The 21,432-nt window shown below is 38.6% G+C and overlaps 7 protein-coding genes across 9 annotated transcripts; 3 read left to right on the top strand and 4 right to left on the bottom strand.

The window, feature by feature from the left end:
• Positions 1 to 18: 18 nt before the first annotated feature.
• On the bottom strand, positions 19 to 1,286 carry LOC108839371 (uncharacterized). Its single transcript, XM_018612144.2, has 4 exons — positions 1,127 to 1,286; positions 854 to 960; positions 642 to 703; positions 19 to 516 (listed from the first exon to the last, which is right to left on the bottom strand). Exons 1-4 carry the CDS (start codon positions 1,176 to 1,178, stop codon positions 405 to 407), a joined length of 333 nt encoding a protein of 110 aa, XP_018467646.1. The 5' UTR covers positions 1,179 to 1,286; the 3' UTR covers positions 19 to 404.
• A 1,031-nt stretch (positions 1,287 to 2,317) lies between these two features.
• Positions 2,318 to 4,957, bottom strand: LOC108808864 (pentatricopeptide repeat-containing protein At5g48730, chloroplastic). Its single transcript, XM_018580964.2, has 2 exons — positions 3,741 to 4,957; positions 2,318 to 3,569 (listed from the first exon to the last, which is right to left on the bottom strand). The coding sequence occupies exons 1-2, from the start codon at positions 4,830 to 4,832 to the stop codon at positions 2,508 to 2,510; spliced, it is 2,154 nt and encodes a 717-aa protein (XP_018436466.1). The 5' UTR covers positions 4,833 to 4,957; the 3' UTR covers positions 2,318 to 2,507.
• Positions 4,958 to 7,141: 2,184 nt separating this feature from the next.
• Positions 7,142 to 8,325, top strand: LOC108808873 (protein RADIALIS-like 5). Its single transcript, XM_018580971.2, has 2 exons — positions 7,142 to 7,522; positions 8,097 to 8,325. The coding sequence occupies exons 1-2, from the start codon at positions 7,254 to 7,256 to the stop codon at positions 8,122 to 8,124; spliced, it is 297 nt and encodes a 98-aa protein (XP_018436473.1). The 5' UTR covers positions 7,142 to 7,253; the 3' UTR covers positions 8,125 to 8,325.
• Positions 8,326 to 8,700: 375 nt separating this feature from the next.
• On the top strand, positions 8,701 to 10,031 carry LOC108859630 (uncharacterized). Its single transcript, XM_018633544.2, has 2 exons — positions 8,701 to 9,025; positions 9,896 to 10,031. Exons 1-2 carry the CDS (start codon positions 8,805 to 8,807, stop codon positions 9,915 to 9,917), a joined length of 243 nt encoding a protein of 80 aa, XP_018489046.1. The 5' UTR covers positions 8,701 to 8,804; the 3' UTR covers positions 9,918 to 10,031.
• A 485-nt stretch (positions 10,032 to 10,516) lies between these two features.
• Positions 10,517 to 13,207, top strand: LOC108810603 (uncharacterized). Of its 2 annotated transcripts, XM_018582719.2 has the most exons (7): positions 10,517 to 10,664; positions 10,751 to 11,002; positions 11,361 to 11,546; positions 11,650 to 11,727; positions 11,846 to 11,911; positions 12,000 to 12,065; positions 12,170 to 13,207. In XM_018582719.2, exons 2-7 carry the CDS (start codon positions 10,820 to 10,822, stop codon positions 12,914 to 12,916), a joined length of 1,326 nt encoding a protein of 441 aa, XP_018438221.1. In that variant the 5' UTR covers positions 10,517 to 10,664; positions 10,751 to 10,819; the 3' UTR covers positions 12,917 to 13,207. The 2 variants fall into 2 exon arrangements, with proteins under 2 accessions (XP_018438221.1, XP_018438214.1); XM_018582712.2 differs by having other exon boundaries at positions 10,607 to 11,002.
• Positions 13,208 to 13,306: 99 nt separating this feature from the next.
• Positions 13,307 to 17,881, bottom strand: LOC108810587 (uncharacterized). 2 transcript variants are annotated; one of them, XM_018582693.2, is made up of 16 exons: positions 17,736 to 17,881; positions 17,335 to 17,555; positions 16,911 to 17,037; positions 16,756 to 16,799; positions 16,429 to 16,522; positions 15,607 to 16,340; positions 15,349 to 15,480; positions 15,184 to 15,256; positions 15,044 to 15,083; positions 14,856 to 14,928; positions 14,675 to 14,740; positions 14,504 to 14,581; positions 14,249 to 14,421; positions 14,108 to 14,154; positions 13,808 to 14,018; positions 13,307 to 13,721 (listed from the first exon to the last, which is right to left on the bottom strand). In XM_018582693.2, the coding sequence occupies exons 2-16, from the start codon at positions 17,511 to 17,513 to the stop codon at positions 13,357 to 13,359; spliced, it is 2,436 nt and encodes an 811-aa protein (XP_018438195.1). In that variant the 5' UTR covers positions 17,514 to 17,555; positions 17,736 to 17,881; the 3' UTR covers positions 13,307 to 13,356. The 2 variants fall into 2 exon arrangements, with proteins under 2 accessions (XP_018438195.1, XP_018438205.1); XM_018582703.2 differs by lacking the exons at positions 17,335 to 17,555; positions 17,736 to 17,881 and having other exon boundaries at positions 16,434 to 16,522; positions 16,911 to 17,007.
• Positions 17,882 to 18,123: 242 nt separating this feature from the next.
• Positions 18,124 to 20,010, bottom strand: LOC108815154 (alkylbase DNA glycosidase-like protein mag2). The gene is made up of 2 exons (XM_018587807.2): positions 18,770 to 20,010; positions 18,124 to 18,419 (listed from the first exon to the last, which is right to left on the bottom strand). The coding sequence occupies exons 1-2, from the start codon at positions 19,852 to 19,854 to the stop codon at positions 18,401 to 18,403; spliced, it is 1,104 nt and encodes a 367-aa protein (XP_018443309.1). The 5' UTR covers positions 19,855 to 20,010; the 3' UTR covers positions 18,124 to 18,400.
• Positions 20,011 to 21,432: the final 1,422 nt, after the last annotated feature.

Raw genomic sequence — 21,432 nt, 5'->3', positions numbered from 1 at the left:
TTTCGGCCAGGAAGTAGGTAACATAAAAGGAGAGTTCATTTATGTTTGAACAAAAAAAAAAAAGGAGAGTTCATTTCATTACTACCAGAAGATGGCCACGCACCCACGCAGCCAGCTCATACGACAAATGTACAAATCCACATTTCAGATTACTTTCCTTACCCACACAACCAAAAAAATATACATGGCACATAACAAAAGAGAAAAAAAAAAATTTAAAACCCCACACCCCTGTTACATGTTTTATACTCACATCCTGATACTAATACGGCCAACAAGTAACCACAATATCATATATATTATATAACATGTGACCGCCCGGTAATTAAACCACCCCAAAAGAAAACTAAAATCACAATTCACCTAGGTGAATTCTGACAAGCTGGTGACTGTAGCGCTATTAATTAGCCCGCGATTTTGGCGATGTGAGCCACCTGGAACTGCGGAACGTAATTATTGGGTCGACCCTCTTCCTCCCTTGGCTCATTCAAGAACGCCCAGTTGCTTCTTCTCCACCTAACAACACACAGCAATTCATTTTTTATTTTTTTTTGTAAACTTCATTTTTTTATTTTATAATATCCAAATTTATAAGATTCATGACTTGAACCTAGCTAGATAGTAAAAGAGTTGCATATTACCATCCACTCTTCTTGCTTTGGTTTTCGTAAGGATCCTCTATCCCTTGACTTTCCGCAACTTCCTGTGAACAAATAAATTTAAAGGCTTCTTTTTAGACCTTAATTCTTTTTGGTGGTCCGTTTATCAAGTCAATTACTAAAAATCACTGACGAAAATTCTTCTTTGGGGGCCTGAATTAAAGCTTTTAATAAATTAATAGATTGGTCTCGACCTCAGTAACCAACTTGGAAACGGCTTGAACATGTTCCTCTTCAGTCTTCTTCTTTGTCTTCCAGAAAGCGTCGATTTCTTCTCTTGTAAGTGACTTGCACCTTCTCACTGTAAATTTTCAATTTCATCATTATTTCGGAAAAAGATGACCGCGCTTAAAATTTGCGCGCAAAGTGTCATATAGATGATGGAACATATATGATAAAATCCATGTATCATTTCATCGCACAACCATTAATTACTCATACGTGTATTCATGGTTTATATTGATTACCTGAGTTGGGATCCTTTGTTGGAGAGTCCCATCCTGACATTAAAGAACCCATTTGCTTTTAGTATTTTTTTTCCAATAGTCTTTTAAATTTATTTGATCAGTAGATCTATCTGTGATGTGTGTGGAACATTTTTCTATATATATAGTGCTCCATGCAAGTGTGCAAGTAATCTAGATAAATTCTTATCCCTAAGTTTGTTTTTTATTATTATTTTACTTCGGTCCAAGTTCATATAATTTAAATAAGAAAATCAATCCCATCGATTTTTTTTTTTTGGCTATTTGAAACTACAGTAGAGCGCCCACTGATTTAGGTAATAGATTTGAATAAACAACTGAAATTTGCAGAGAGATATTTTAGCTTGCTTCCCACCGACGTTATTGAGTTTCCACCAGCTTTATCTTCTTGTCTATCTCGTATCTTATTGACAATTTAACTAGATCTGTAGATATATATCCCATTTTGCTTTCGTTTAGAGCATAAACGGTTATAACAAAGATCAAAACAAAAACATGACTAAATATGATGTCGTAAGTTTTGTCTTTTTGGGGTATAACACAAACCATCCATGTCAAACCTAAACGGTTATCGGAAATTATTTAAATCGGAAATTCAATCCGTGACAGATTATTTGATCTCTTTTCTTTTGTCATAATTTTATCTCTTTTTGAAAAGAAAAAAACTTTAAATTATGGTTTCTAACTTTTTACAGAACAGTAGGAATTAGCTGACACGTGTATGATGCGTGGCAGACACATCATATATGGACATTATCATCTCCTTCAATTTTTCAAAATTATCTACTACCCACAACTTGGTGGAAGAAATTATATATTCGCTTTCTACAAAGTTGATGAAGACGTCAAAAATAATTGGAGATTCCGGTTTAAAACAAACACCGGTTTCGCATTGTGGCCGGTTATGGCGGCATGAAATGAAACTGCTATTAAATTCGAGATCCCGGTTTAAAACAAACACCGGTTTCGCATTGTGGCCGGTTATGGCGGCATGAAATAAACTGATTACATTCTTGGAAACTCGAACCAAGTTATATTACACGGAAGAAAAATCAGAAACAAGAAACGAAGAAACAAAGACAATGCAAAAAATAAAGTTGATATTCATAAACAAGAACTCTCGTTGAAGCACTTGTTAGGACCAGGAAGATCCACAGAGAAAAACATCACGACTCAAAATGAAGCAGGTGAATAGATCTCCAAAATTCCAAAAGGAACAAAGATTATTAGTATTACAGAACCACAGCTACTACAGTTTTAAATCAATGGAGGAAACATAAACTCTCTGAAATGTGAGTTCACTCACAACATTAAACTCTGGAATGATGAAAGCTTCAAAAGTTCCTTTCACATAGAGACACATCTATCGTCTCATTTTGCTACTAAACCCGGACCCAAACGATGGTGATGCACCCATATCGATCTTCAGTCTATCCGAAGGCAGAAACTTCCGAGCTTCCATATGCTTAAACATCCTCCTGGCATCTTTCTCGAACCCGCCCATCTTCAACCCAGTTATCACTCTCTCAAACTCGTTAGGTCCCATCTGATCTTTCTTAGCTTCCAAAACCCCAAGAGCTTGAAGTGTCTTCTTCTCGTTCCTGGCAGTAGAGTACATATAGCACAAGCTCACCTGGAGCTCAAACGGTGGGGCTTCCCCTAGCTGAGAGATCTTGACCAGAAGCTGCTCTGCTTCCTCTATAAGCCCGAGGTTAGCCATCCAATCAACAAGGACCGTGTAAGTGATCACACCGAGTTCGATACCGTCTTTCTCGAGCTGCAGCAAAAGCCTCAACGCTTTATCCAACGAGTTCTCTCTCTTATACGCTCGGATCATGTTCGCAATGCACTTATCGTCAGGTTTGAACCCGCGCGCTCTCATCTGATCGAAGTTGATTTTGGCTTTTCCCGCGTTCCCTGCTCTCCCGCATGCTTCCACGAGCAAGCTATAACCTTCGAAACAGTTCGTATCCTTAAAATCAAGCTGCATCGATGTGAACATCGCAGCAGCTCCATCAGCGTCTCCCGTTTGCGCAAAAGCTCGAAGCATAGCCATGTAAACTTCGTCCGAGCACTTCATGTCTCTCGCATCCATGTCTCTCATCAGCCTCTCGCCTAGTTTGGGCTTGCCTGCGTTAACGTAGCCCATGATCATGGACGAGTAGATCTTCTTGTCTGGCCTTAAACCATAGCTCTTCAAGCTTTCAAACGCCTCGGTTGCTCGCTCCAGGTTGCCTGACTTGCTGTACATGTGGATCAGTGCTGTCGCGACTGAAATGTCTGGAAAGATCCCGTTTTGAGACATTTTCTTTAGTATCCTCTCGACATCTTCCGTGTGGTTCTCTTTGGCGTGGAAGTGTATGAGCTTTGAGTAGTCCGAGATGCTTGCCCTGAACGATTTATCATCCAGGACATGCTCTGCCACCTGTTTAAACATCAAAACCAGTACCAAATTGATTTAAACACACAACCTAACAACCTAACTATATTAACAGATACGAGTCTCCAATTAACAAAGTTGAAAGCTTTAAGTCCAAACAATCTACTTTGCTATCAGTCAAGAACCAACGCTACAGGAGTAGGCCAAAGGTGTAACCTTTAAGTATGCATTGGTGTTTGATTCACGCAGCTGATCAAGCAAAGCAATCCAGTCAACACGCTGAGGCTCCAACAACTCAACCCATTCAGCGATCAATCCCTTAGGATCATCCTTTTCCTCCAAAGCCTCGAGCTTCTCCATAACCAATTTGCATTTTCCAGTAACAGGTTTCGCCTCTCTCCAGTCAGCTTCCTCCTCAGCTTCGTGGATCTTATCAGCCACTTCACCCCATTTCGGATCAGACAACTCGAGCCCGTAGATCTTGTACTTGAACTTCCCCTTACGCTTAGGAAGAGAGATAGTCTTAGGAACAACAGACTCTTCTCCTTCTCCTTCCTCATCAGCATCAACTGTTTCAGATTCTCGAATTGAAGTGTCCAAATCACGCATCTGCTCTAAGCTCTCTTGAAACTCGGCTTCTTCCATCTTCTCCCTCGCCCATTTGAACCTAAGCTCCCTGAGAAGATCCCCGCGGATCCCAATCTCTCCAGCGAACCTACACATCTCCATCACCTCGGGAGACTGGACGTACACCTTCATCTTCTCCTTCTTCCTCTCTTTCTCCATGTCTCTCAGCACCGTGTTGCTCACTTCCCAGATCGTGGCCCAGAGATCGTCGCTGAACTCCTCCGACGGAGAAGAAGGCGGAGGAGTCGATCCTCCTCCGACCTTGCTGAACCCTCCGCTCTCGATCTCCTCCACGACTTTCTCGACGATGAGGAGGAGCATGCCGTCGACCGTCTTCTTGTCGGAGTCCGGGTAAGATTCCGAGAGTTTCCCGCGCATTATCCAGACGAATCGGGAGAGGAACTCGTTCGTGGTTCCATCTTCTTCTTCTTCTTCGTCGTTGTCTTCGTCGTGGTGAATCTGGGAGGCGGTCGAGTCGCTGAGGCGGGACTCGCGCGTGGAGTGGAAATGGCGAGTGAGAGGAGATGAAATAATGGGTCTAGGGATCGGTTCGTCGTGGCTTCTTCTCAGATGACGATCGGAGTGGGAGATGGACGGTGTGACGGCGGAGAAGTATCTGCAGAAAGGTGGGGACAGTGAAACACGACGGATGGCTTGTCGAGAGAGAAGGAGAGATTTCATCTTCTCCGATGTGGGGTTTTTTTTTTGAACAGAGATGAATGGAGGTGGATCGATAAATCTGGGTAAAACCCTAGCCCCAGCTAAAATATTGAGGTGAACAAGATCACAGAGATGGGATTCGAATTAGGGTTGCCTTTGCCGTTCTCGCGTCTTTCTTTTGGTATTTTCATATATAACCCTAACATTTATGATTTTTACTCATAGTCGTCTAATGCTTCTACATTTTCTGTTTCGACCCTATAGGCTACTTTACCGTTGCGATTTTCGAAACCCCGCGGTGGGGGATCACATCTTTTAATTTTTTGGGAGTAAATGCAAGACATATAAGGAAGGACTAGACATTTTGTCCATTTAGTTTATTTTGATTTTATTAGTTATTTGTTTTCGTTCGATTCGATCCAAAAATTCTAGATAAGTGTAAATAAACTGTTGAAGTGAAATAAATTAATAAAAATCAATATCTGTTAAATATAATCAAATTTCACAAATACTAAAATTTTAATAAGCAGATATCTACTCTGTTCTAGAAGATAGTATAAAAATACATATATATCTTGATTAAACGTAGAGTTTTAATTGTATTGGGTTATATCATAATTATTCTAATATGTAATCTAATAAATTATATTCACATTTTACTTATAAAACTACCAAACCAAAAATAAGCTATGAAAATTACAATTTTAAAAAGTTTTGTCTTATTATTATTATTAACTAGGTTTGAAATTTACAAAACATGTAGTTTGACTATTTTTATTAATTTTTTATTTTATATATCATGTGAAATAAATATTTTAAAGAATAGATTTGTATCGAAATTTCTAAATTATTTGTATCAAGTAAAATAGATGAGATATCCGTAAGTTTTTGTAAATATCTGCAAATATCCAATTATTTTCTCGATATCTAATTTTCCGGATATTCTTGAATTTTTGAAGTAAAGCAAAAGAACTAGATATTCGTAATATACGAAGTTATTCACAAATACTAAAGATTATACTAGTATTTGATTTGTGCCAATATAAGTCATTAAGCCGAGTTTGCAGAAGTCTTAACATTTTCTTAACTTATGAAATGATCAATAATTCTTACGTAATTATAGAACAGTCTTACTTTTCTTGTATTTTTGTAAATAAAAGAGAATAGTGAAACATATGTATTGATATACCTACTGTATTAAGATAAATTCATTTTGAAAAAATGATAAAACACGCACAACTATGATAAGAATCAATGCAGAGATAGGGATATTGGAATTTTATCCCCAAGGAGGTGATAATATCCCTTATGGAACTATTCTTATTCAGCAAATTATAAGTGGCTCTTATTAAAAAGGTCGTCGTCCAAATTTGGTTTCATACACCACACGAGATAAGTTATTAGATTCATAGTGCCCAAGAGCATCGATCCATCTCCTTTCAAATAACTATTCTTGTATAAAATATATAATCGATGGTAAAAGTATAAAAGTTAACTCCATGAAGTTTCGTCCATGAGATGACATAATGAGTCCCTAATTCGATCTTCATATTTCTTGCATCAAACCGTTTTTCTTTTTCTTTTCACATCAAACAATGATTGTATTAACCATTTTATAATGTGACATTACCTGCTTATAAAATAAAGATATTTTAACTCATCGAATCAGCAGTTCAGCACATTCTTTTGTCATATAGCTAAGGTGAATCTGATTCATTGGAGTACAACGACAGGATGGGGTCTTACTGGTTCAGTCTTCACTTTCTCTGAATACCACTGTCTTCAAGATTTCATTCTAAACGTTTCATTAATGATTTCTTTACGGCACACTCTAATTACTACCATACGTGACCAATTTATCTAATGGCTAATGAATAGTTGAACACAATATCTGGATTTATATTTAGGAGGATATTCTACTAACGGGTTTGAACCACATAACATTTTTCAACGATGTCGTAACACTCATAGAGTTCAACAGATCATGGAATGTTAAATAAAAAAGTTTAGCATATAAATGAACTTTTGATGAGAATATTGTGAATGATATAATCATTTAAGTAATATGACGACGAGTACTTTCTCAATATATTTTGTAACTGTAGTATATCTACTGCTACATTCAAAACTTAATTAGTAGAATACTAAGCCAGAACGATCGATTTCTCCGTAATCTTCTCCCAAAGAACCATATATGGACTAATGGACCCCAAAAACGTAGATAAGAACATCATACTTTTTTATTTTGATATATAACCTGAAAAGGATAAATACCACCACTTGCAGAATCTCTTATTACTTTCTTTTCCTCCATATAAGGAGCCTATCTTGGCATTCGTTTGTATTTGTAACTTGAGCAACAATCCCTTTTGTTTATCTTTAATCGTTTACCTAAACAAATATCTCAAAACAAAAATCCGTAAAGAAGTTTATAATACAAAAATGGCCTCAAGTTCTATGAGTTCGTCTTGGACATCTAAACAAAATAAAATCTTCGAGAGGGCTTTAGCCGTTTACGACAAAGACACTCCCGACCGTTGGCAAAACGTGGCAAAGGCCGTCGGAAGTAAATCGGCAGAGGAAGTCAAACGTCACTATGACATTCTCGTCGAAGATATTAAGAACATCGAACAAGACTTAGTCCCTTTGCCCAAATACAAGACCATCGATGTTGGAAGTAAATCACGAGGCATCAATGACTTTGATCTGAGGTAAAGTCTTCTTTTTCTTTTTTTTGGTAAAATGTTAAGAAGGTGAAGTCTTGTCGTTTTAGAACAGATCTTGTAGAATTTATGGTCGCTTATTAGGGAAATAAATCCAATATTTACATCGTGTATTCTTTAATTTATTGTGGCTAAGACCAAATATTTAGAATCTACATTCGTTTTTTGATTAAATAATAAATATGTAAGTGAAAATTGTTTCAAAATTTTGGCTGTTATTGGACTAATATGAGTTAGTCTTTGTGGTTGAAGTATATTATTAACGCTGGATCCTATAATTGTACATCAAATACTAAAATAAAAAAAACATGCATCCACACTCACCATACCTTCTATTTTCGACATTCGAGAAGTAGTCACATGAAATCAAATCCTTATAAATACATCATCACATGCGCACATTGTACCTCCCTTTGAATCTTATAAATGTATGTATCAAGTTTTATAATATTCATATATTCCAGAGTGATTCTAAGTTTCTAACTTTGCACTGTTTATTTATCAATAAAAAAGCTTTCATTAAGCAAATCCTCAAACTAACTCTACTGATTTTCTTGGACAGGTTAATGAAGAATATGAGAATCCAGTGAAGCACACATTGATATGAAGCAATACTGATATGCAAACATTCAGATGAATATATTCGCTTGCTGATGATTACTGATCATTGTCTCGTTATCTTTTCACTCTGCTACATATTTATTTGTCTTTCTTTTTTTCACATCAAATAAATCAAATTCTGTATCTATTATGGTTTTGTTTTTATTGTTTGATTATTATATATTTTGTCAGTTTTTGTGTTTTGATTTTCGATGGAACACGAGTCTTCTTCTCCACATATGGATAATCATACATATATAAAGGCCTAGTAATCCGAAGAAAAAAACAAAACACGTTTTGTAAAAATAATAACAGCGCGAATTTCACCATATTCTATATATATATATGGACCAAAAAACGCATACGAAAATCATTACACTGTTACTTAATTTAGAACTCGTATGAAACGAAAGCCACCTTACCTAGTACTATTTTCGGTGTAACCGCCGTCAACGGTTGACCGCTACAGCTAAAATAAAACCAAACTAAATTATCGTTTTTGTTCTCATATATAAAAGGAACATTTAAATTTACAACCCAACAAAAGGAAGTACAACACGGAAAAATCGTTTTAACTTTATATAGACGCTTAAATAAAAAGATCATTACCTCTAGTTTCAGAATCCTATTTGTTTTAATATTTTTTAAAAAGAAGTTTGCCGGAGTTAGAATGGCGAAAACATGGGTAGCTGTGGTTTTGTCCGTGATGCTACTTGTTTCGACAAACTCTGTGGTGGCTGAGGAGGAACAGCCGACTACTGTTGGGCAGAGGATAGACTCTGCCTTGACAGGAGTCACAAACGCATTCAATGAACACGGTGGCAAAGAAGCCGTCGAAACCGTATCGTCTACCGCAAAGTCCGTTTACGGATGGTTCGGTGATAAAGCCAAGTATGACTATCATTCTTTTAAAATCTTTTTTTTGGCCTATAAGTTTAATTGAAATTAGCAAGTCTGGTTTGCTATACTTAGTTCTTTTTTGCTTAGACTATGTCCAATGTATTTTGTTATTTTCACTTCTAAAATAGAGGAACTCTATAATAGAGATGAAATATGCTCCAATGTATTTCTTCAAAATAGCAATCTCTATTTTATAGAGTAAAAAATAGAGGAATGCTATTTCTTCCTCTATAAATAGAGGAAAAAATAGAGATCTCTATTATAGAAAAAAAATAGAGGTGGGTTAGAGCAATTTCATCTCTAAATGCTATTATAGAGGTGAAAATAGAAATGAGTTGGAAATGCTCTTAGAATATTGACATCACATTAACTTATATATGGCTAAATTTATGTATTCTTATATTTAACTTGAAACATTATCAATGTGTAGTTAGCTAAACTGAAAAATAACCATAAGCAGAAACCAAATGTCACGAAATCTAAAGCCGTTTGAGAGAAAAACTAATGTGACATATTATTGTTTTAGGTATTGGAAAATTACGATCTTCACTTTAGAACCTTCTGATAGTTAAAGAAAAGAAAATTATAACATCTGTACGGTCAAGAAACAATATAGGAATTGAGTCTAGTGTCTATGATTTTCCTGTGATGGGTAAATGGTCTTGAATATAACAAGAAGCAATATAGAGTTTGAGTCTTACTATTTATATATAATACTCTCTTATAGTTGCTTATGGGTTGAAGGGGTCAAAAATTTCAGATATATCTATCGACAATCGCTCTATATGATTTGTTCCTAGGTTCTTAAAAATTTCCATAATCACTCCTTAATATAAACTTCGTTTATTTTACTTTTTGTAGGGAGATGGGAATCCATTTCTAAATGGAGGAATGAGTAAACATCTTATAGATGTGATGTGTTTACATAGTGAAAAGAGCTCTCTACCTATATATGTAATTGATTTTGTTTATCTAATCTCTAATGACAAAACATGTACACCTGAATGTGTTTAAACAGAACGCATGAGCTTCTCCATTATTCCGCTAATCATAAACCGTAAAATTAAACTAATCCATCATGCGTCAAACTCATTAGTGAGTGTGCTCCACATGATTGGCCAATTGTGATAATTAAAAGGCTCATTAATGACGACCAAAACCCAGCCCATTTATACGTTCGGTTCCGAAAGCCGAAATTGATTGTGTGTTGGTGGATGCACCAAAAGCTCAACCGTAAGATGGCAACACCATATATCAACCACTTAATCTCATGGGTCAGAGGTCGCCACGTAAATATCCAATAAAACCATCACACGTGGCGAAATCTGAGCTAATCAAAAGTATCAAACCGACCTTTCACCTTAAACTCCGCGCCTTCTTCCCCCCCCTCAGAGTTGTGAAGAGATAAGCGGCGGTCCCAAATCTCGGCTTCGCACGTACGCCCCTCACACGGCACGTGCCGCCGTTGCTAACTTGGTTAAAACGACACGTGGCGGGCGTAGATACACGGTGCTATTGTTGAACACCAATTGTAGACGATGAGTTGGCACGACACGTGTCGAGCTCTCGCAAACGGTGGGCTCCTCAGGCATATTTCCCTCTTTCTCCTCTTGTCTTGAAGAGTTACACAGTCTCTCTCTCTCCCTCTCTCTCTCTTCCTATTTTTTTTTTCATTTCTTCTCAAAATCTTCTGTTTGAATTTGTTTCTGGATGGAGTTGGAGCCTACATCGAGCTGTTGTTCTACCTCGTCGTCTGAGGAGGATGCTGAGGCGGCGGCGGCGAACATGACGGAGCTGGAGGCGGCGGAGGCATTAGCGGATTTGGCGCAGCTGGCGGTAATGCGAGAGCAGGTATTCGAATCGGCGGCGAGCTGGGGAAGCAAAGGGAAACGAGTCAGGAAGCGAGTCAAGACCGAGTCTCCTCCTCCGCCTGACTCGGAAACGTTACCTACTCCGGATCTACCTGAGGTTCTCGTATCCGTCTCTTCGCTTTCCCATATATTCTTTTTCAACTGTCTTTCTCTTCGCTGTAGTATTTAGATCCAAATAATCGGATTTCGAATAGCCAGGAAGAAAATAATAGTGTAACGTTTTTTTTTTGTTATTACACTTAAATTAGGTTGAGAATATGATACAGTTTAATTTTGTTATTACGCTTATTAGTTACAAACAAATACTGATGTCATCATCTAGAAGATTTTTTTTTTATGTCTGAAGAGCTTTTTGTTGGTCGTTTAACTAGTTTAAAGTTATATCGGGAAAACAACTTAAAAGAACATGTTTTTTTTTTTGCTGGAAATAGTTAAGACATATATTTGTGTAACAGGAACGAGCAGTGAAAGAAGAAGAAGAAGATGTTGTTGTCGAACCGATTAGTAGAGAAGTAACTGAAGTTCCGGTTAAAACTGAATCGAATGGTGGTGAAACACCACCTAAACCAAATCTTGCTTCGACACTAAGGTGTAATAATAGACCAAGTGGTTGTGGCCGATCAAGGCAGAATTTAAGTGAGGTAAGATTTTTCTATAGCAAGAGGTTTTGTAGTTTTCTCTTTTTTTTTTGTTTAGTTTCTTTATTGGGAGCTTACGATTGCTGCTACTATTACTGCTCTTTAGGCTGAAAGAGAAGAGCGTAGAATCCGAAGAATTCTAGCTAACAGAGAATCCGCTAGGCAGACGATACGGCGAAGACAGGTAAGGTTCACTATCGCCCGGTTATGCTATGCTTACGTCTTTTGGACCTGTAAACATCTAGGTCTATATCTGCTTAAATACTATTGTAAAGTATATAATGTCGCATATATATATACAGGCAATGTGCGAGGAGTTGAGTAAAAAAGCAGCTGATCTAGCATATGAGAATGAGAATCTAAGAAGGGTATGTAGTATTTACATTTCTAGCTTTAGCAAATAGTGAACCCTTTGAGAGCGTTGTTATAATAAGCTAATGACATCTCTGCTGGCAGGAAAAAGATTGGGCCTTGAAAGAGTTTGAGTCTTTGGAGACTATTAACAAGCACTTGAAAGAACAGGTCAGTCTCTCACTTAATCCTATCAAACACCATATCAGTGTTAGGTACACTATATTTGCTTGCAGTGCCACATCTCATTGTGATTTCTGTTTTTTTTTTTACAGGTAGCTAAGTCAGTACAACCCGAGACAAAAGAATCTCCCAAACCATCACAAGTTGAGATGTCTACATCATCTACTACTCCCTTTTACTTCTACAACCAGAATCCATACCAGCTTTTCTGCTGGCCTCATGTTACTCACCCATCAAATCCAATGGTCTCCCCCCACGAAAGCCAAAACGGTTTTACAGCACCGTTCACCACCACTGGAGGAGTGTCTGCCAAAGCCATGACCTCGCAGGAGAATGGAAATCCTGGAGATGATAATGGGCAGAAGACTCATTTTTACGTCGTGCCATGCCCTTGGTTTCTCCCTGCTCCTCCTCCTGATCAGAGCAATGGTGTCCCCTTTGCGTTCGAAGATCAGCAAAGAGTTGTCTCTTCAAACGGGCATCACCATATCGATGATTCTTCACCAAAACCAGTTGAGGTCACAAAAACTCTTACTAGCATCAAAGAAGAGGACTCTGGTTCAACCGAGACAACAAGACCTCTGTATGATCTCAACGAATCTGCAGCTGAAGCCCTCTCAGAAGGAGATGGTGCTCCCGCCACAACGCAGCAAGGTTTTAGTTTCAAGCATGAAGATGTTTCTGACTCGGCTAACGGAGTCACCCCTGGCCACCGTGTTTTGATGTCTCTACAGGGGAAGAAGCAAGGCTCTTTGGCTGCAGCGGAAGCTAGGAAGAGAAGGAAAGAACTCACTAAGCTTAAGAACCTCCACGGCCGTCAATGTCGGATGCAAGTATGACAACATTACATTACAATATTAGATTCATCATCTTTCACCAGTTGCACCACTACTAAAAGGTAGTTACTTACTTCCCTTTGTTTTTGTCCGGGGCATTTTCCATTTGTTTCGGCTTTTTCTTTAGTAAAACACCAAAGCCAGAGAGTCATACTGATGATCCAACGAACGGAATTATTATTATTATTATTACACGCTTCCAGGATTAGTGTCGAGAGTTTTGTTTTTCACAAAAATGTTGTATCCATTGTAAGATTCTGTTTGCTTCTCAATGGAAGCTTACTGTTACGATCAGTTCGTTTTGTAGAACATGTTTTCAGGGCTTTGTTCCTTGTTTTTTTTTTACGACAGAATCAACAAGGTTTTGGAATGAATCAGTTTCCATATTATCAATTTGTGACTAAATGATTTAATAAGATAATTTAAAAGCATTGTTCTACATTTTATCTCCAGTTTTGTTTACCGACCGAACCAAACATAGCAATCTCTTGACACCTAACGATCCCAGCAGCTCCACCATAACACAACCATCTCTCGCTTCCTTTGTTCACATTCCACCGCACTCTATGCATCGCCACCATTTTAGGTGGGAGCTGTTCTACTTTCACTCCGCTGCTACTGTTGCTTCCTTCCTTTCTTCTTCCTTCTTCTTCTTCATCGCCATCTTCTTTCACACAGACCAGTGCTCCTCTGTTCTCGTCCTCCTCCACTGTGCTGCTCTTTCCCTTTTTAGCCTTTGATTTTGATGACTTCTTGTTACTTCCCTCGGGTTCAGACTCTAATCCCTGATCCTCGTCCTCTCCAAAAGCTGTAGAAATGAAAAGTAAATTAGTTCTTAATGGTCTAAAGGTGCTCAGGAGACTTGACATTTGTGGTAAAGAGTTTTTAACTCACCTGGAGCTGTGTGTCGATTAGGAGATTCGTTCAAGAGACTTTTAAGGCATCTCTGTTTTTCACCGTTCTCACTAACTGGCTTCTTCAAGTTGATTGGTACGTTAGGCACTGGACTATGCACTATAAAGTTGGAATCGTTCATTGTTAGTCGTCCACAGAGGAAGTGAGGTGTCCGGTTTCTCGAGTCTTTTTCCACCGCTTTGGCCGTAAGCTGTATAAAAAACCCCAACAAGACCGAGAATAAATCTTTACAAAATACACAAACAGAAGAGCTGCAGTGAAAAAAATTAATAAACAAACCTGGAAACGAGAAACAGACCCATCTGCAGTGCAATAAGCAGCCATGCCTGATGAAGTTAAAAACATTATGTTCAGTGGTGTGTGTTAAGCTAATATCTTACAACTGAAATTTAAGCAATTACATGAAAGGCATTCTTAAACCTGTTAGCCGTGATACTTGAATACTCCAGATGGGATAAGACGAACAGTTATAGACGCTTAACCCTTGCTGTTTTGTGTTAGGATACGGCCTTCCGGTTGCGGGAACATCATAGGCAACCTTCACAAAGCTTAGGATTCTCATTGTTCCATCGTCAAAGGCCAATAAGACACATCTACAGATAAAAATTTGATAAACCATGAGAAACTTTTAATGATTGATCTCAAATCAACTGAGTATAGAGTAACAATTAGTACTTTGGGTCTTGTAACCAATCGAGGCTGTAAATAAACCTTGGTACGGGATGCAAATCCCATAAAGGACGGTACGGATCACTACAGAAAAAAAACAAGATAAGAAGCAAGCAATGGGTTATGTATCAACACCGAAAAAAGCGATGTATGTAGCTGATATATATGAAGGTGTACCGTAAGTCCCAAAACTTGAGACCTTTATGTCCAGCAGTAGCTATTACGTTTGCACTTTCCTGATCACTGCAATTTTTTTTTTTTAAATTACTATATGCCCACTTAATCTCAAACTGAATGAAAACAAAAAACAGAGAACGAGAATTACTGATCTTTATGGGTGTGATTTCATGTCACTGACCTTTCACCAGGAGCCCATGCAACTGCCCTAATAGGAGATGTATCAGCGCTGAAGAAAAGCAAAGGTCTTGTATCTGCACCGGAATGAAAAAAGCAAATGTGAAACCAACAGAGCACTATCTCTCTAGCCACAATGTCAGAATAAACTAACTGGCATATAAGGAAAAATATGTCATGTTGTGATAATACCTTCTGAAGGTTTAGTTGTAGAAAACTTCCAGAGAGCAACCTGATGCAAATAGAACGAAACAAACAGAGCCAAAGCAATTAAGCAGTGCAATTCTTATTCCTCAATACATTTACAGATAGAAAAATAATGTAATAGTTACCGTGCCATCGTGGCAACCAGCGAGTAAGAAGTCAGGGTTCCCAGAAGTCGACCACTCAACTGTCAAAGGAATACTGTACGATAATAGATGAGCAAGAATAATAAGTTATATGCTTTATGTGCGCGAGGTTAAAAGAAAACTGGCAAATGTAAGACATGTACTAACCTCTGTGAATCACCACACTTCAAGTTTGAACATTTGAAAACGGGAGACAGTTTCACAAAACGAGGATCAGTCGCATCTTTCTTTGAAGACAAATATAGAGCTGATATCGCCTGAGGCATTGGCACATCCCACCTGCATAAAAGTTGTTCATCATTTTATGGTACATGCAGCCTAGTTGAAAACAAAGACAAGGCCGCATTGCATTGCGGAGACAGAAACTCAAAGCAAAAGGAAGAAAGAGAAGTAGCTTTGGCTTACACTTCCAGAGATCCATTCCCCAACAAGACAGCTAAATACCCCATTCTATGTTCATTAAGAGAATCATCTGAAGATGGGGGACGCCATTTCATATCCCAAGCAACTTTTCCATTGTGTGCTAGGCATAAGACTACCCTTGGAAGAGCAACGTCTTCAGAGATACCTGAGGATGCTTTTCCTGGTACGTTTCCAACAGCTTCACTATCTTCTAACAGGACAGGTTTGCATGCTTCTTCAGCACGTTGGGTTTTCTGTCTCTTTCTCCGTACGGGAAGTTTGATATTTGCATTTTCTGAAGACAACACTTGTCCTGAGCTTCCGTTGTTGGTTTTAGTTTCTGTTACTGAAGGTTCTGGAAGAGGAGTTTCGGGAACAACTGGCTCTTCAGGATACCGAACAGACAAAGCTTCAACGCATAGAACGTCACCGTCAAGCTCAACAGGAAGGTCAGAAGTGCACTTCCTCTTAGGTCTTCCTCTTGTCTTCTTGGGCTCTGTTGTCTCTACTGGATGCTTTCTGGGCCTGCCTCTCGGCTTTTTAGGTTCTCCTTTTTTATTAAGTTCAACGGATGGTTTCTTTTGAGACTTTCCTGGCTTCTTCCCTGATATATGGGCGCCATCGTTCTCGCATTTGACATTTATAACGCACCATATCTGAATAATGCCCCTGCCTGAAAGTCGAACGCCTATCTTGTGACTGTATGACTGAGGGGGATGAGTAGCCACAGCTAGAAACTGCACAACAGTAAAGACTCAGAGCAATGAAAACCTAAGATTTTTGTTTATGTAAAAGTATCAAAAGTAGAAAAAATGAAATAATCACCTCACATTTTGCCAGAGCATCTGGATTTGCATGAACTCTGGGACACCACTCCAATGCCCAAACAGAGCCTCCAACATGCATAACAAAATCCTTGCTGCAGAGGTGAATACAATCATCACATAAAAGATCATGACCAGGAAACCCTTGTTGGTTATTGAACAAGGACAAAGTATATAGGCACATAAACAAGCACTGCCCAGTGTGCTGACTAGCTAATTACCCGCTTAACTCAATCACTAAACTCAAAGTGATGCATGAGTTTTGCTAGCTAGCAGAACCAGCTGAGATTTAAATAATTACAGATCATATTAAATCTAAATTATTTACCTGAGTTCACCTAATGATGATGATTCATCGCCATCTATCTTAAGCTGCGACAATAATAATACAGAGTCAAAAGAGCATTATTGTTGAAGTAAATGGAAGGTAACGAATTAAGATTCAAAAAAAAAAAAACTTTTAGTGCAAAGATAAATACAAACCTTAGGAGCTCGTGCAGAAGAAAACTGAGGCAAAGTGTGACTGCTGACATCTTTTGGTTCACAGCCTTTTTCAGCTTCATTATAGAATCCACAACTTTTTGGTTCATAACTAAAATGCCTCCATTCCCTAAATGATATATTAGATTTTTGAGTATCAAAATCAACGAGTAGAAAACATTGTGGAAACAATTTCACAGTGATCAGGTGGTCTCTCAGATGGTTAAAGAACAGTTGGATAAAAGAGAAGGTAGAAATAACTATTTGAAACAAAACAACAAAACTATTCGTTTGATTTGTATTTCTACTCTTAAGAGTGTCATTAACACATTCATGAAACAGAAAACAGAAGTTGCAACGGATCTCAAAACACTTATACAGTACTAAAACTAATATCATATCACACATAACTGACTCTTATACTGACCTCAAGAGTGTAACAGATGATGATAGTCCGTTGAGATCAGTCTTCTCGATATCAATACCAGCTTCATTACAAAGATCACTGATCGATTCCATTGCCTTGAGATGATTTTCAACGGAATAATCAAACAATGATATGCTACATTCTTTTTCACCACTTCCTGAAGGCTCTTCTTCATTCATTGATCCCGTTTTTTTTATTTTAAAAAGAAAAATTGTTCCTCCCTAGAAGAAAATTAAGTAGTAGATATTACGAGTTAGTACGAAGGACGAATTGAAGCTTACCACGTCGATCGCCGGAGAATTCTTACAGTTGTAGATTTAAAATTAGGAAATAACAGAAACAGACAAGAGACTTAGGAGGAACAATGAAATTAGGGGAAAACTTGGAGGAACAGAACTCACCGGCGACAGGAAGAGTGTTTGCTGCGGCGAAGGCGGGGAAAAAACTCTTGGATGCTTCTTCCTCCCGTCCAGAGATCGACTCGCGGCTACTGAAATTTAGTACCTACGGAGATTAAAATTTTAATTAGGTTTGGGCCGTTAATGAGCCTCTCTATATATCCCTGTCCAAAAAGTTTTATCTGATAAATTTTACTTGAATTAGGCATACCGTAAAAAAACCAAATAACTTTTAAATTATAATCGAATTGAGATTATATTTAGTAGTGATCACTTTGTTCGATTGTATTGTATTTATCAGGGTTTTATACTACAATTTAGAAAATTAAAGTAATCGTGGTTTTATACCACAATGTTAGCTACGAATCTTTGATGGTTTAGAGATTAAGGATGAGATATGGTGCTGTTTCAGACATAAACAGGAAGGAAGTTGTCTTGAAAACACCTTTGTCATTCATCAGCTACTCTTAAGATTACATTACAGACTCTCTGACTCATCTAAAGACCCATGATCCCTGGTTCATCAGCTTACAAAAAGAGTTCATTTGATTCCTTCTCCCGGACATTTTTACTTAGATAGAAGAAGCCGAAGACCAGAAACAATAGCTCAGATAAGAAGCCAAGTAAACCACCCACGAACTAAGACAGCAAAGCGGGAGGAGACACAGCTATGATTGTCCCCAAGCCCTGTTATAACATGTCATCCAAAGATTATCAGAAATAGCGTATGACACATTGTAGCAGCTTTAAATCATAATGATATATCATGCTTCTTGGAATGGATAATAATAATCAAGAAAAATGGTTAATGCACCACCAATCCTTGAGAGAAATAAAGTATTCAAAATTTAACATCGATCAGGCAATGAATCAACCTCCATTTGATGGTATTTTAGAACATCAGTGATTTCTAGCACACATGACATGAAAGCTCATTACCAGACTCATTATCAAATATACGCACATTCCCCAAATCTTTGGACAAAGCACATTATATTAGATACGAACAAAAAACCGTTTAGTTTGATCATACTTACCCGATACTGAACACGCTCATAGGATCCAGAAGCTGCTGTGACTGTTGCTGCTGCTGCTGATGCTCTTGTTGTTGAATGTCATCTAACGGCGGCAACGACATAACTCTCGCCGAAACGGTACTATTCGACGGTGTGCCCTTCGCTTCAATGAGCCGCCACATGTACCAAGAAGCCACCGACCTGTACGGTCGCCACTTAACACAAAGCTGCTCCATCTGCGATGGCCTCGGCAACTCCTCCAAGTTAAACAGCATCTGAACACCTTTCCTAACCCCGAGATCATTAACCGGCAAAACATCCGGTCTGTGCAAAGAATTGATCATAAACATATGAACAGACCACGACCCGATTCCGTTAACCATCGTCAGCATCGTGAACAGAGACTTATCGTCCATGCTAACGATCGCGGAATCTGACAAGATCCCGTTCTGATACTTCCTGGCGAGGTCGTGGAGGTAGCTCGCCTTCCTCCGCGACACGCCGATCTGACGGAGCTGCTGAGGGTCCAGCGCTAAGACCGTCTCGGGGACGACGAGCTGCTCGCCGCCGCAGAGAGCGACGAAGCGTGTGTAGATCGAGTTCCCTGCCTTGGCGGCGAGCTGCTGGTAGAGGATGTTGCGTATCAGGGCGAGGAAGGGAGTCGGGAAGGACTCGAACGACGGCGGAGGGTAGACGTCGATCAGCTCCGCGAGGAGCGGATCCGAGCTTCGGAGGTGGTGGATCGCCGCCTCGAGCTCGCCTTCGTGCGTGAGCGGGCGGGCGTGGATCCTCGGGACGGTTACGGCGCGCGGATGCGACGGTTGTTTACCTTTCGCGGCGGATTTGCTATCCTCCGCCGCCGCGGCCTTGGCGTCTTCGTCGGCGCCGCCGTCGTGTGCGAGTTTCCGGATTTTCCGGGGACGGAGGGGGATTTTGGAAGGGGGAGACGAGACGTTGCCTAGCTCTGTGATCCGTCGGGTGTCGATGGTGGTGGAGGAGACGATATCGCCGGAGAGTGCGGTTGAATCGGCGACGGATTGCGGCGGGATTAGGGTGTGGGAATCGGGTTGAGGCGATTGTGGTTGAGATGAGGATTGTTCGCCCATGTTGAAATCAATTGATTCAGAAAGGATGAAATTAGGGTTTTTGAATTGTATCTACTTTCTCCACTTCTTCTCCGAGTGAAGAAAGCTACGTCTCTCGAGTCTGATCCGTCGTTGTATCTTTCTCTTAGGCGCGCCTTTGATGAGAGTGACCTTCACGCTCCGATAACCAATGTATATGGGTTTTTAGGTCACAAGTCAAGCCCAGATACTCATTGTTAACGAGCTTAAAGACTTTGAGCCCATGAATCCAACAACAATTATCCCACACATTACATTCGATTTTTAGTAAATTCATTTTTTGTTGTAAGATGATAATGATAACTTTATTATATATCAGTGTCATCGTTTACTAGACGTTTAAGAAATATGAGCAGCAATAAAACATAGTCCCATGAAGAGATAGCTTTCTTAAGATCAGCATATTTGTTACTTTATCATTTTCTGTGGACGAAGAAGATGAACTAAACATAGATTGCGAAGGATTTTTGTGGTGAAAATGTAGTTAGTGTTGAAGCTGAATCTGTAATTATTCACACATTTACATTTAGTTTATAGTAGATATCTATAGTTATATATGGTTTGGTAATGGTATTCATTCTTTTTCTGTAATTTTAGTTTATGTATTTTTTTTTTTGAAGAAAGTTTATGTATATTTTTGTATGCTACCGATCAACTCATTATGGAATGGAACTGGAGTTTGAAAATATCTTCGAATAAAAAATTAAAAGCATCGTCGACTATAAGATTCCAACTAAGCAGAGGTGGGGACAATGAAACAGAAAGCTTGTGTCGGGATCCGGCAACGTTAACAAGAGAACATAGGCAAATACACGTGAGAGACGATGACGAGACAACCAATGAATATAAACGAATCTACAGTTTGGGGTCAGCAAAATAGTATTTTTTATATGTGAAGTAGGGGATGAATCAGAACCTATGAATCATAACCCCAAAATAAGACGTGTTTGGTGTGATATCTACTGTCTTCTTTTGTCGTGGCCTCATAGACCACCTAATTAGAGTTCTCTCGATTTAGAACTCATTCAAAAAAAAATAAAAAAAAATTGTACCTTACAATATTATAACAACTTCGTCTCAATTATGCGAGTCTTCAAGGCAAGTATAGCACTGATGTTTATTGATTTTGGGTATATTCAAGCTTTTAGCTAAACTTTCCACTACATTTGTCACTTTTTTTGGTTTAATAAAAAAAAAAACATCTAGTGTGCTCGTAGTTGACGTATTGTCAATATGGGAAGTTTATTACATACATAAAATATCTTAAAATAGATGGTTTACCAGAACAACAAAGATAGAATTAAACACACACGCAGACAATAGTGGTATTACGATTATGATATATATTAGCTAAGGTCACCTCAACCTTCCAATATGTGGGACTAGTTTTGATAAATTTGATAAAATAAAGTACTGAATTATGAAAATTTGAAGAGCAATAGTGTTTGCGTAATCAGTTATGTGAATGAGTATCTAAAGGATAGATAAATTAAAGTATTGTTTTAGTGGTCGTATATGTGAACATGCGTCAATGATGATTCGATCAATCTTATATAAAAT

The sequence above is a fragment of the Raphanus sativus genome, chromosome 1 (genome assembly GCF_000801105.2).
Source record: "Raphanus sativus cultivar WK10039 chromosome 1, ASM80110v3, whole genome shotgun sequence".
NCBI lineage: Eukaryota > Viridiplantae > Streptophyta > Magnoliopsida > Brassicales > Brassicaceae > Raphanus > Raphanus sativus.
Note: the sequence above shows the minus strand (reverse complement) of the source record. Positions and strands in the feature narration are given on the sequence as shown.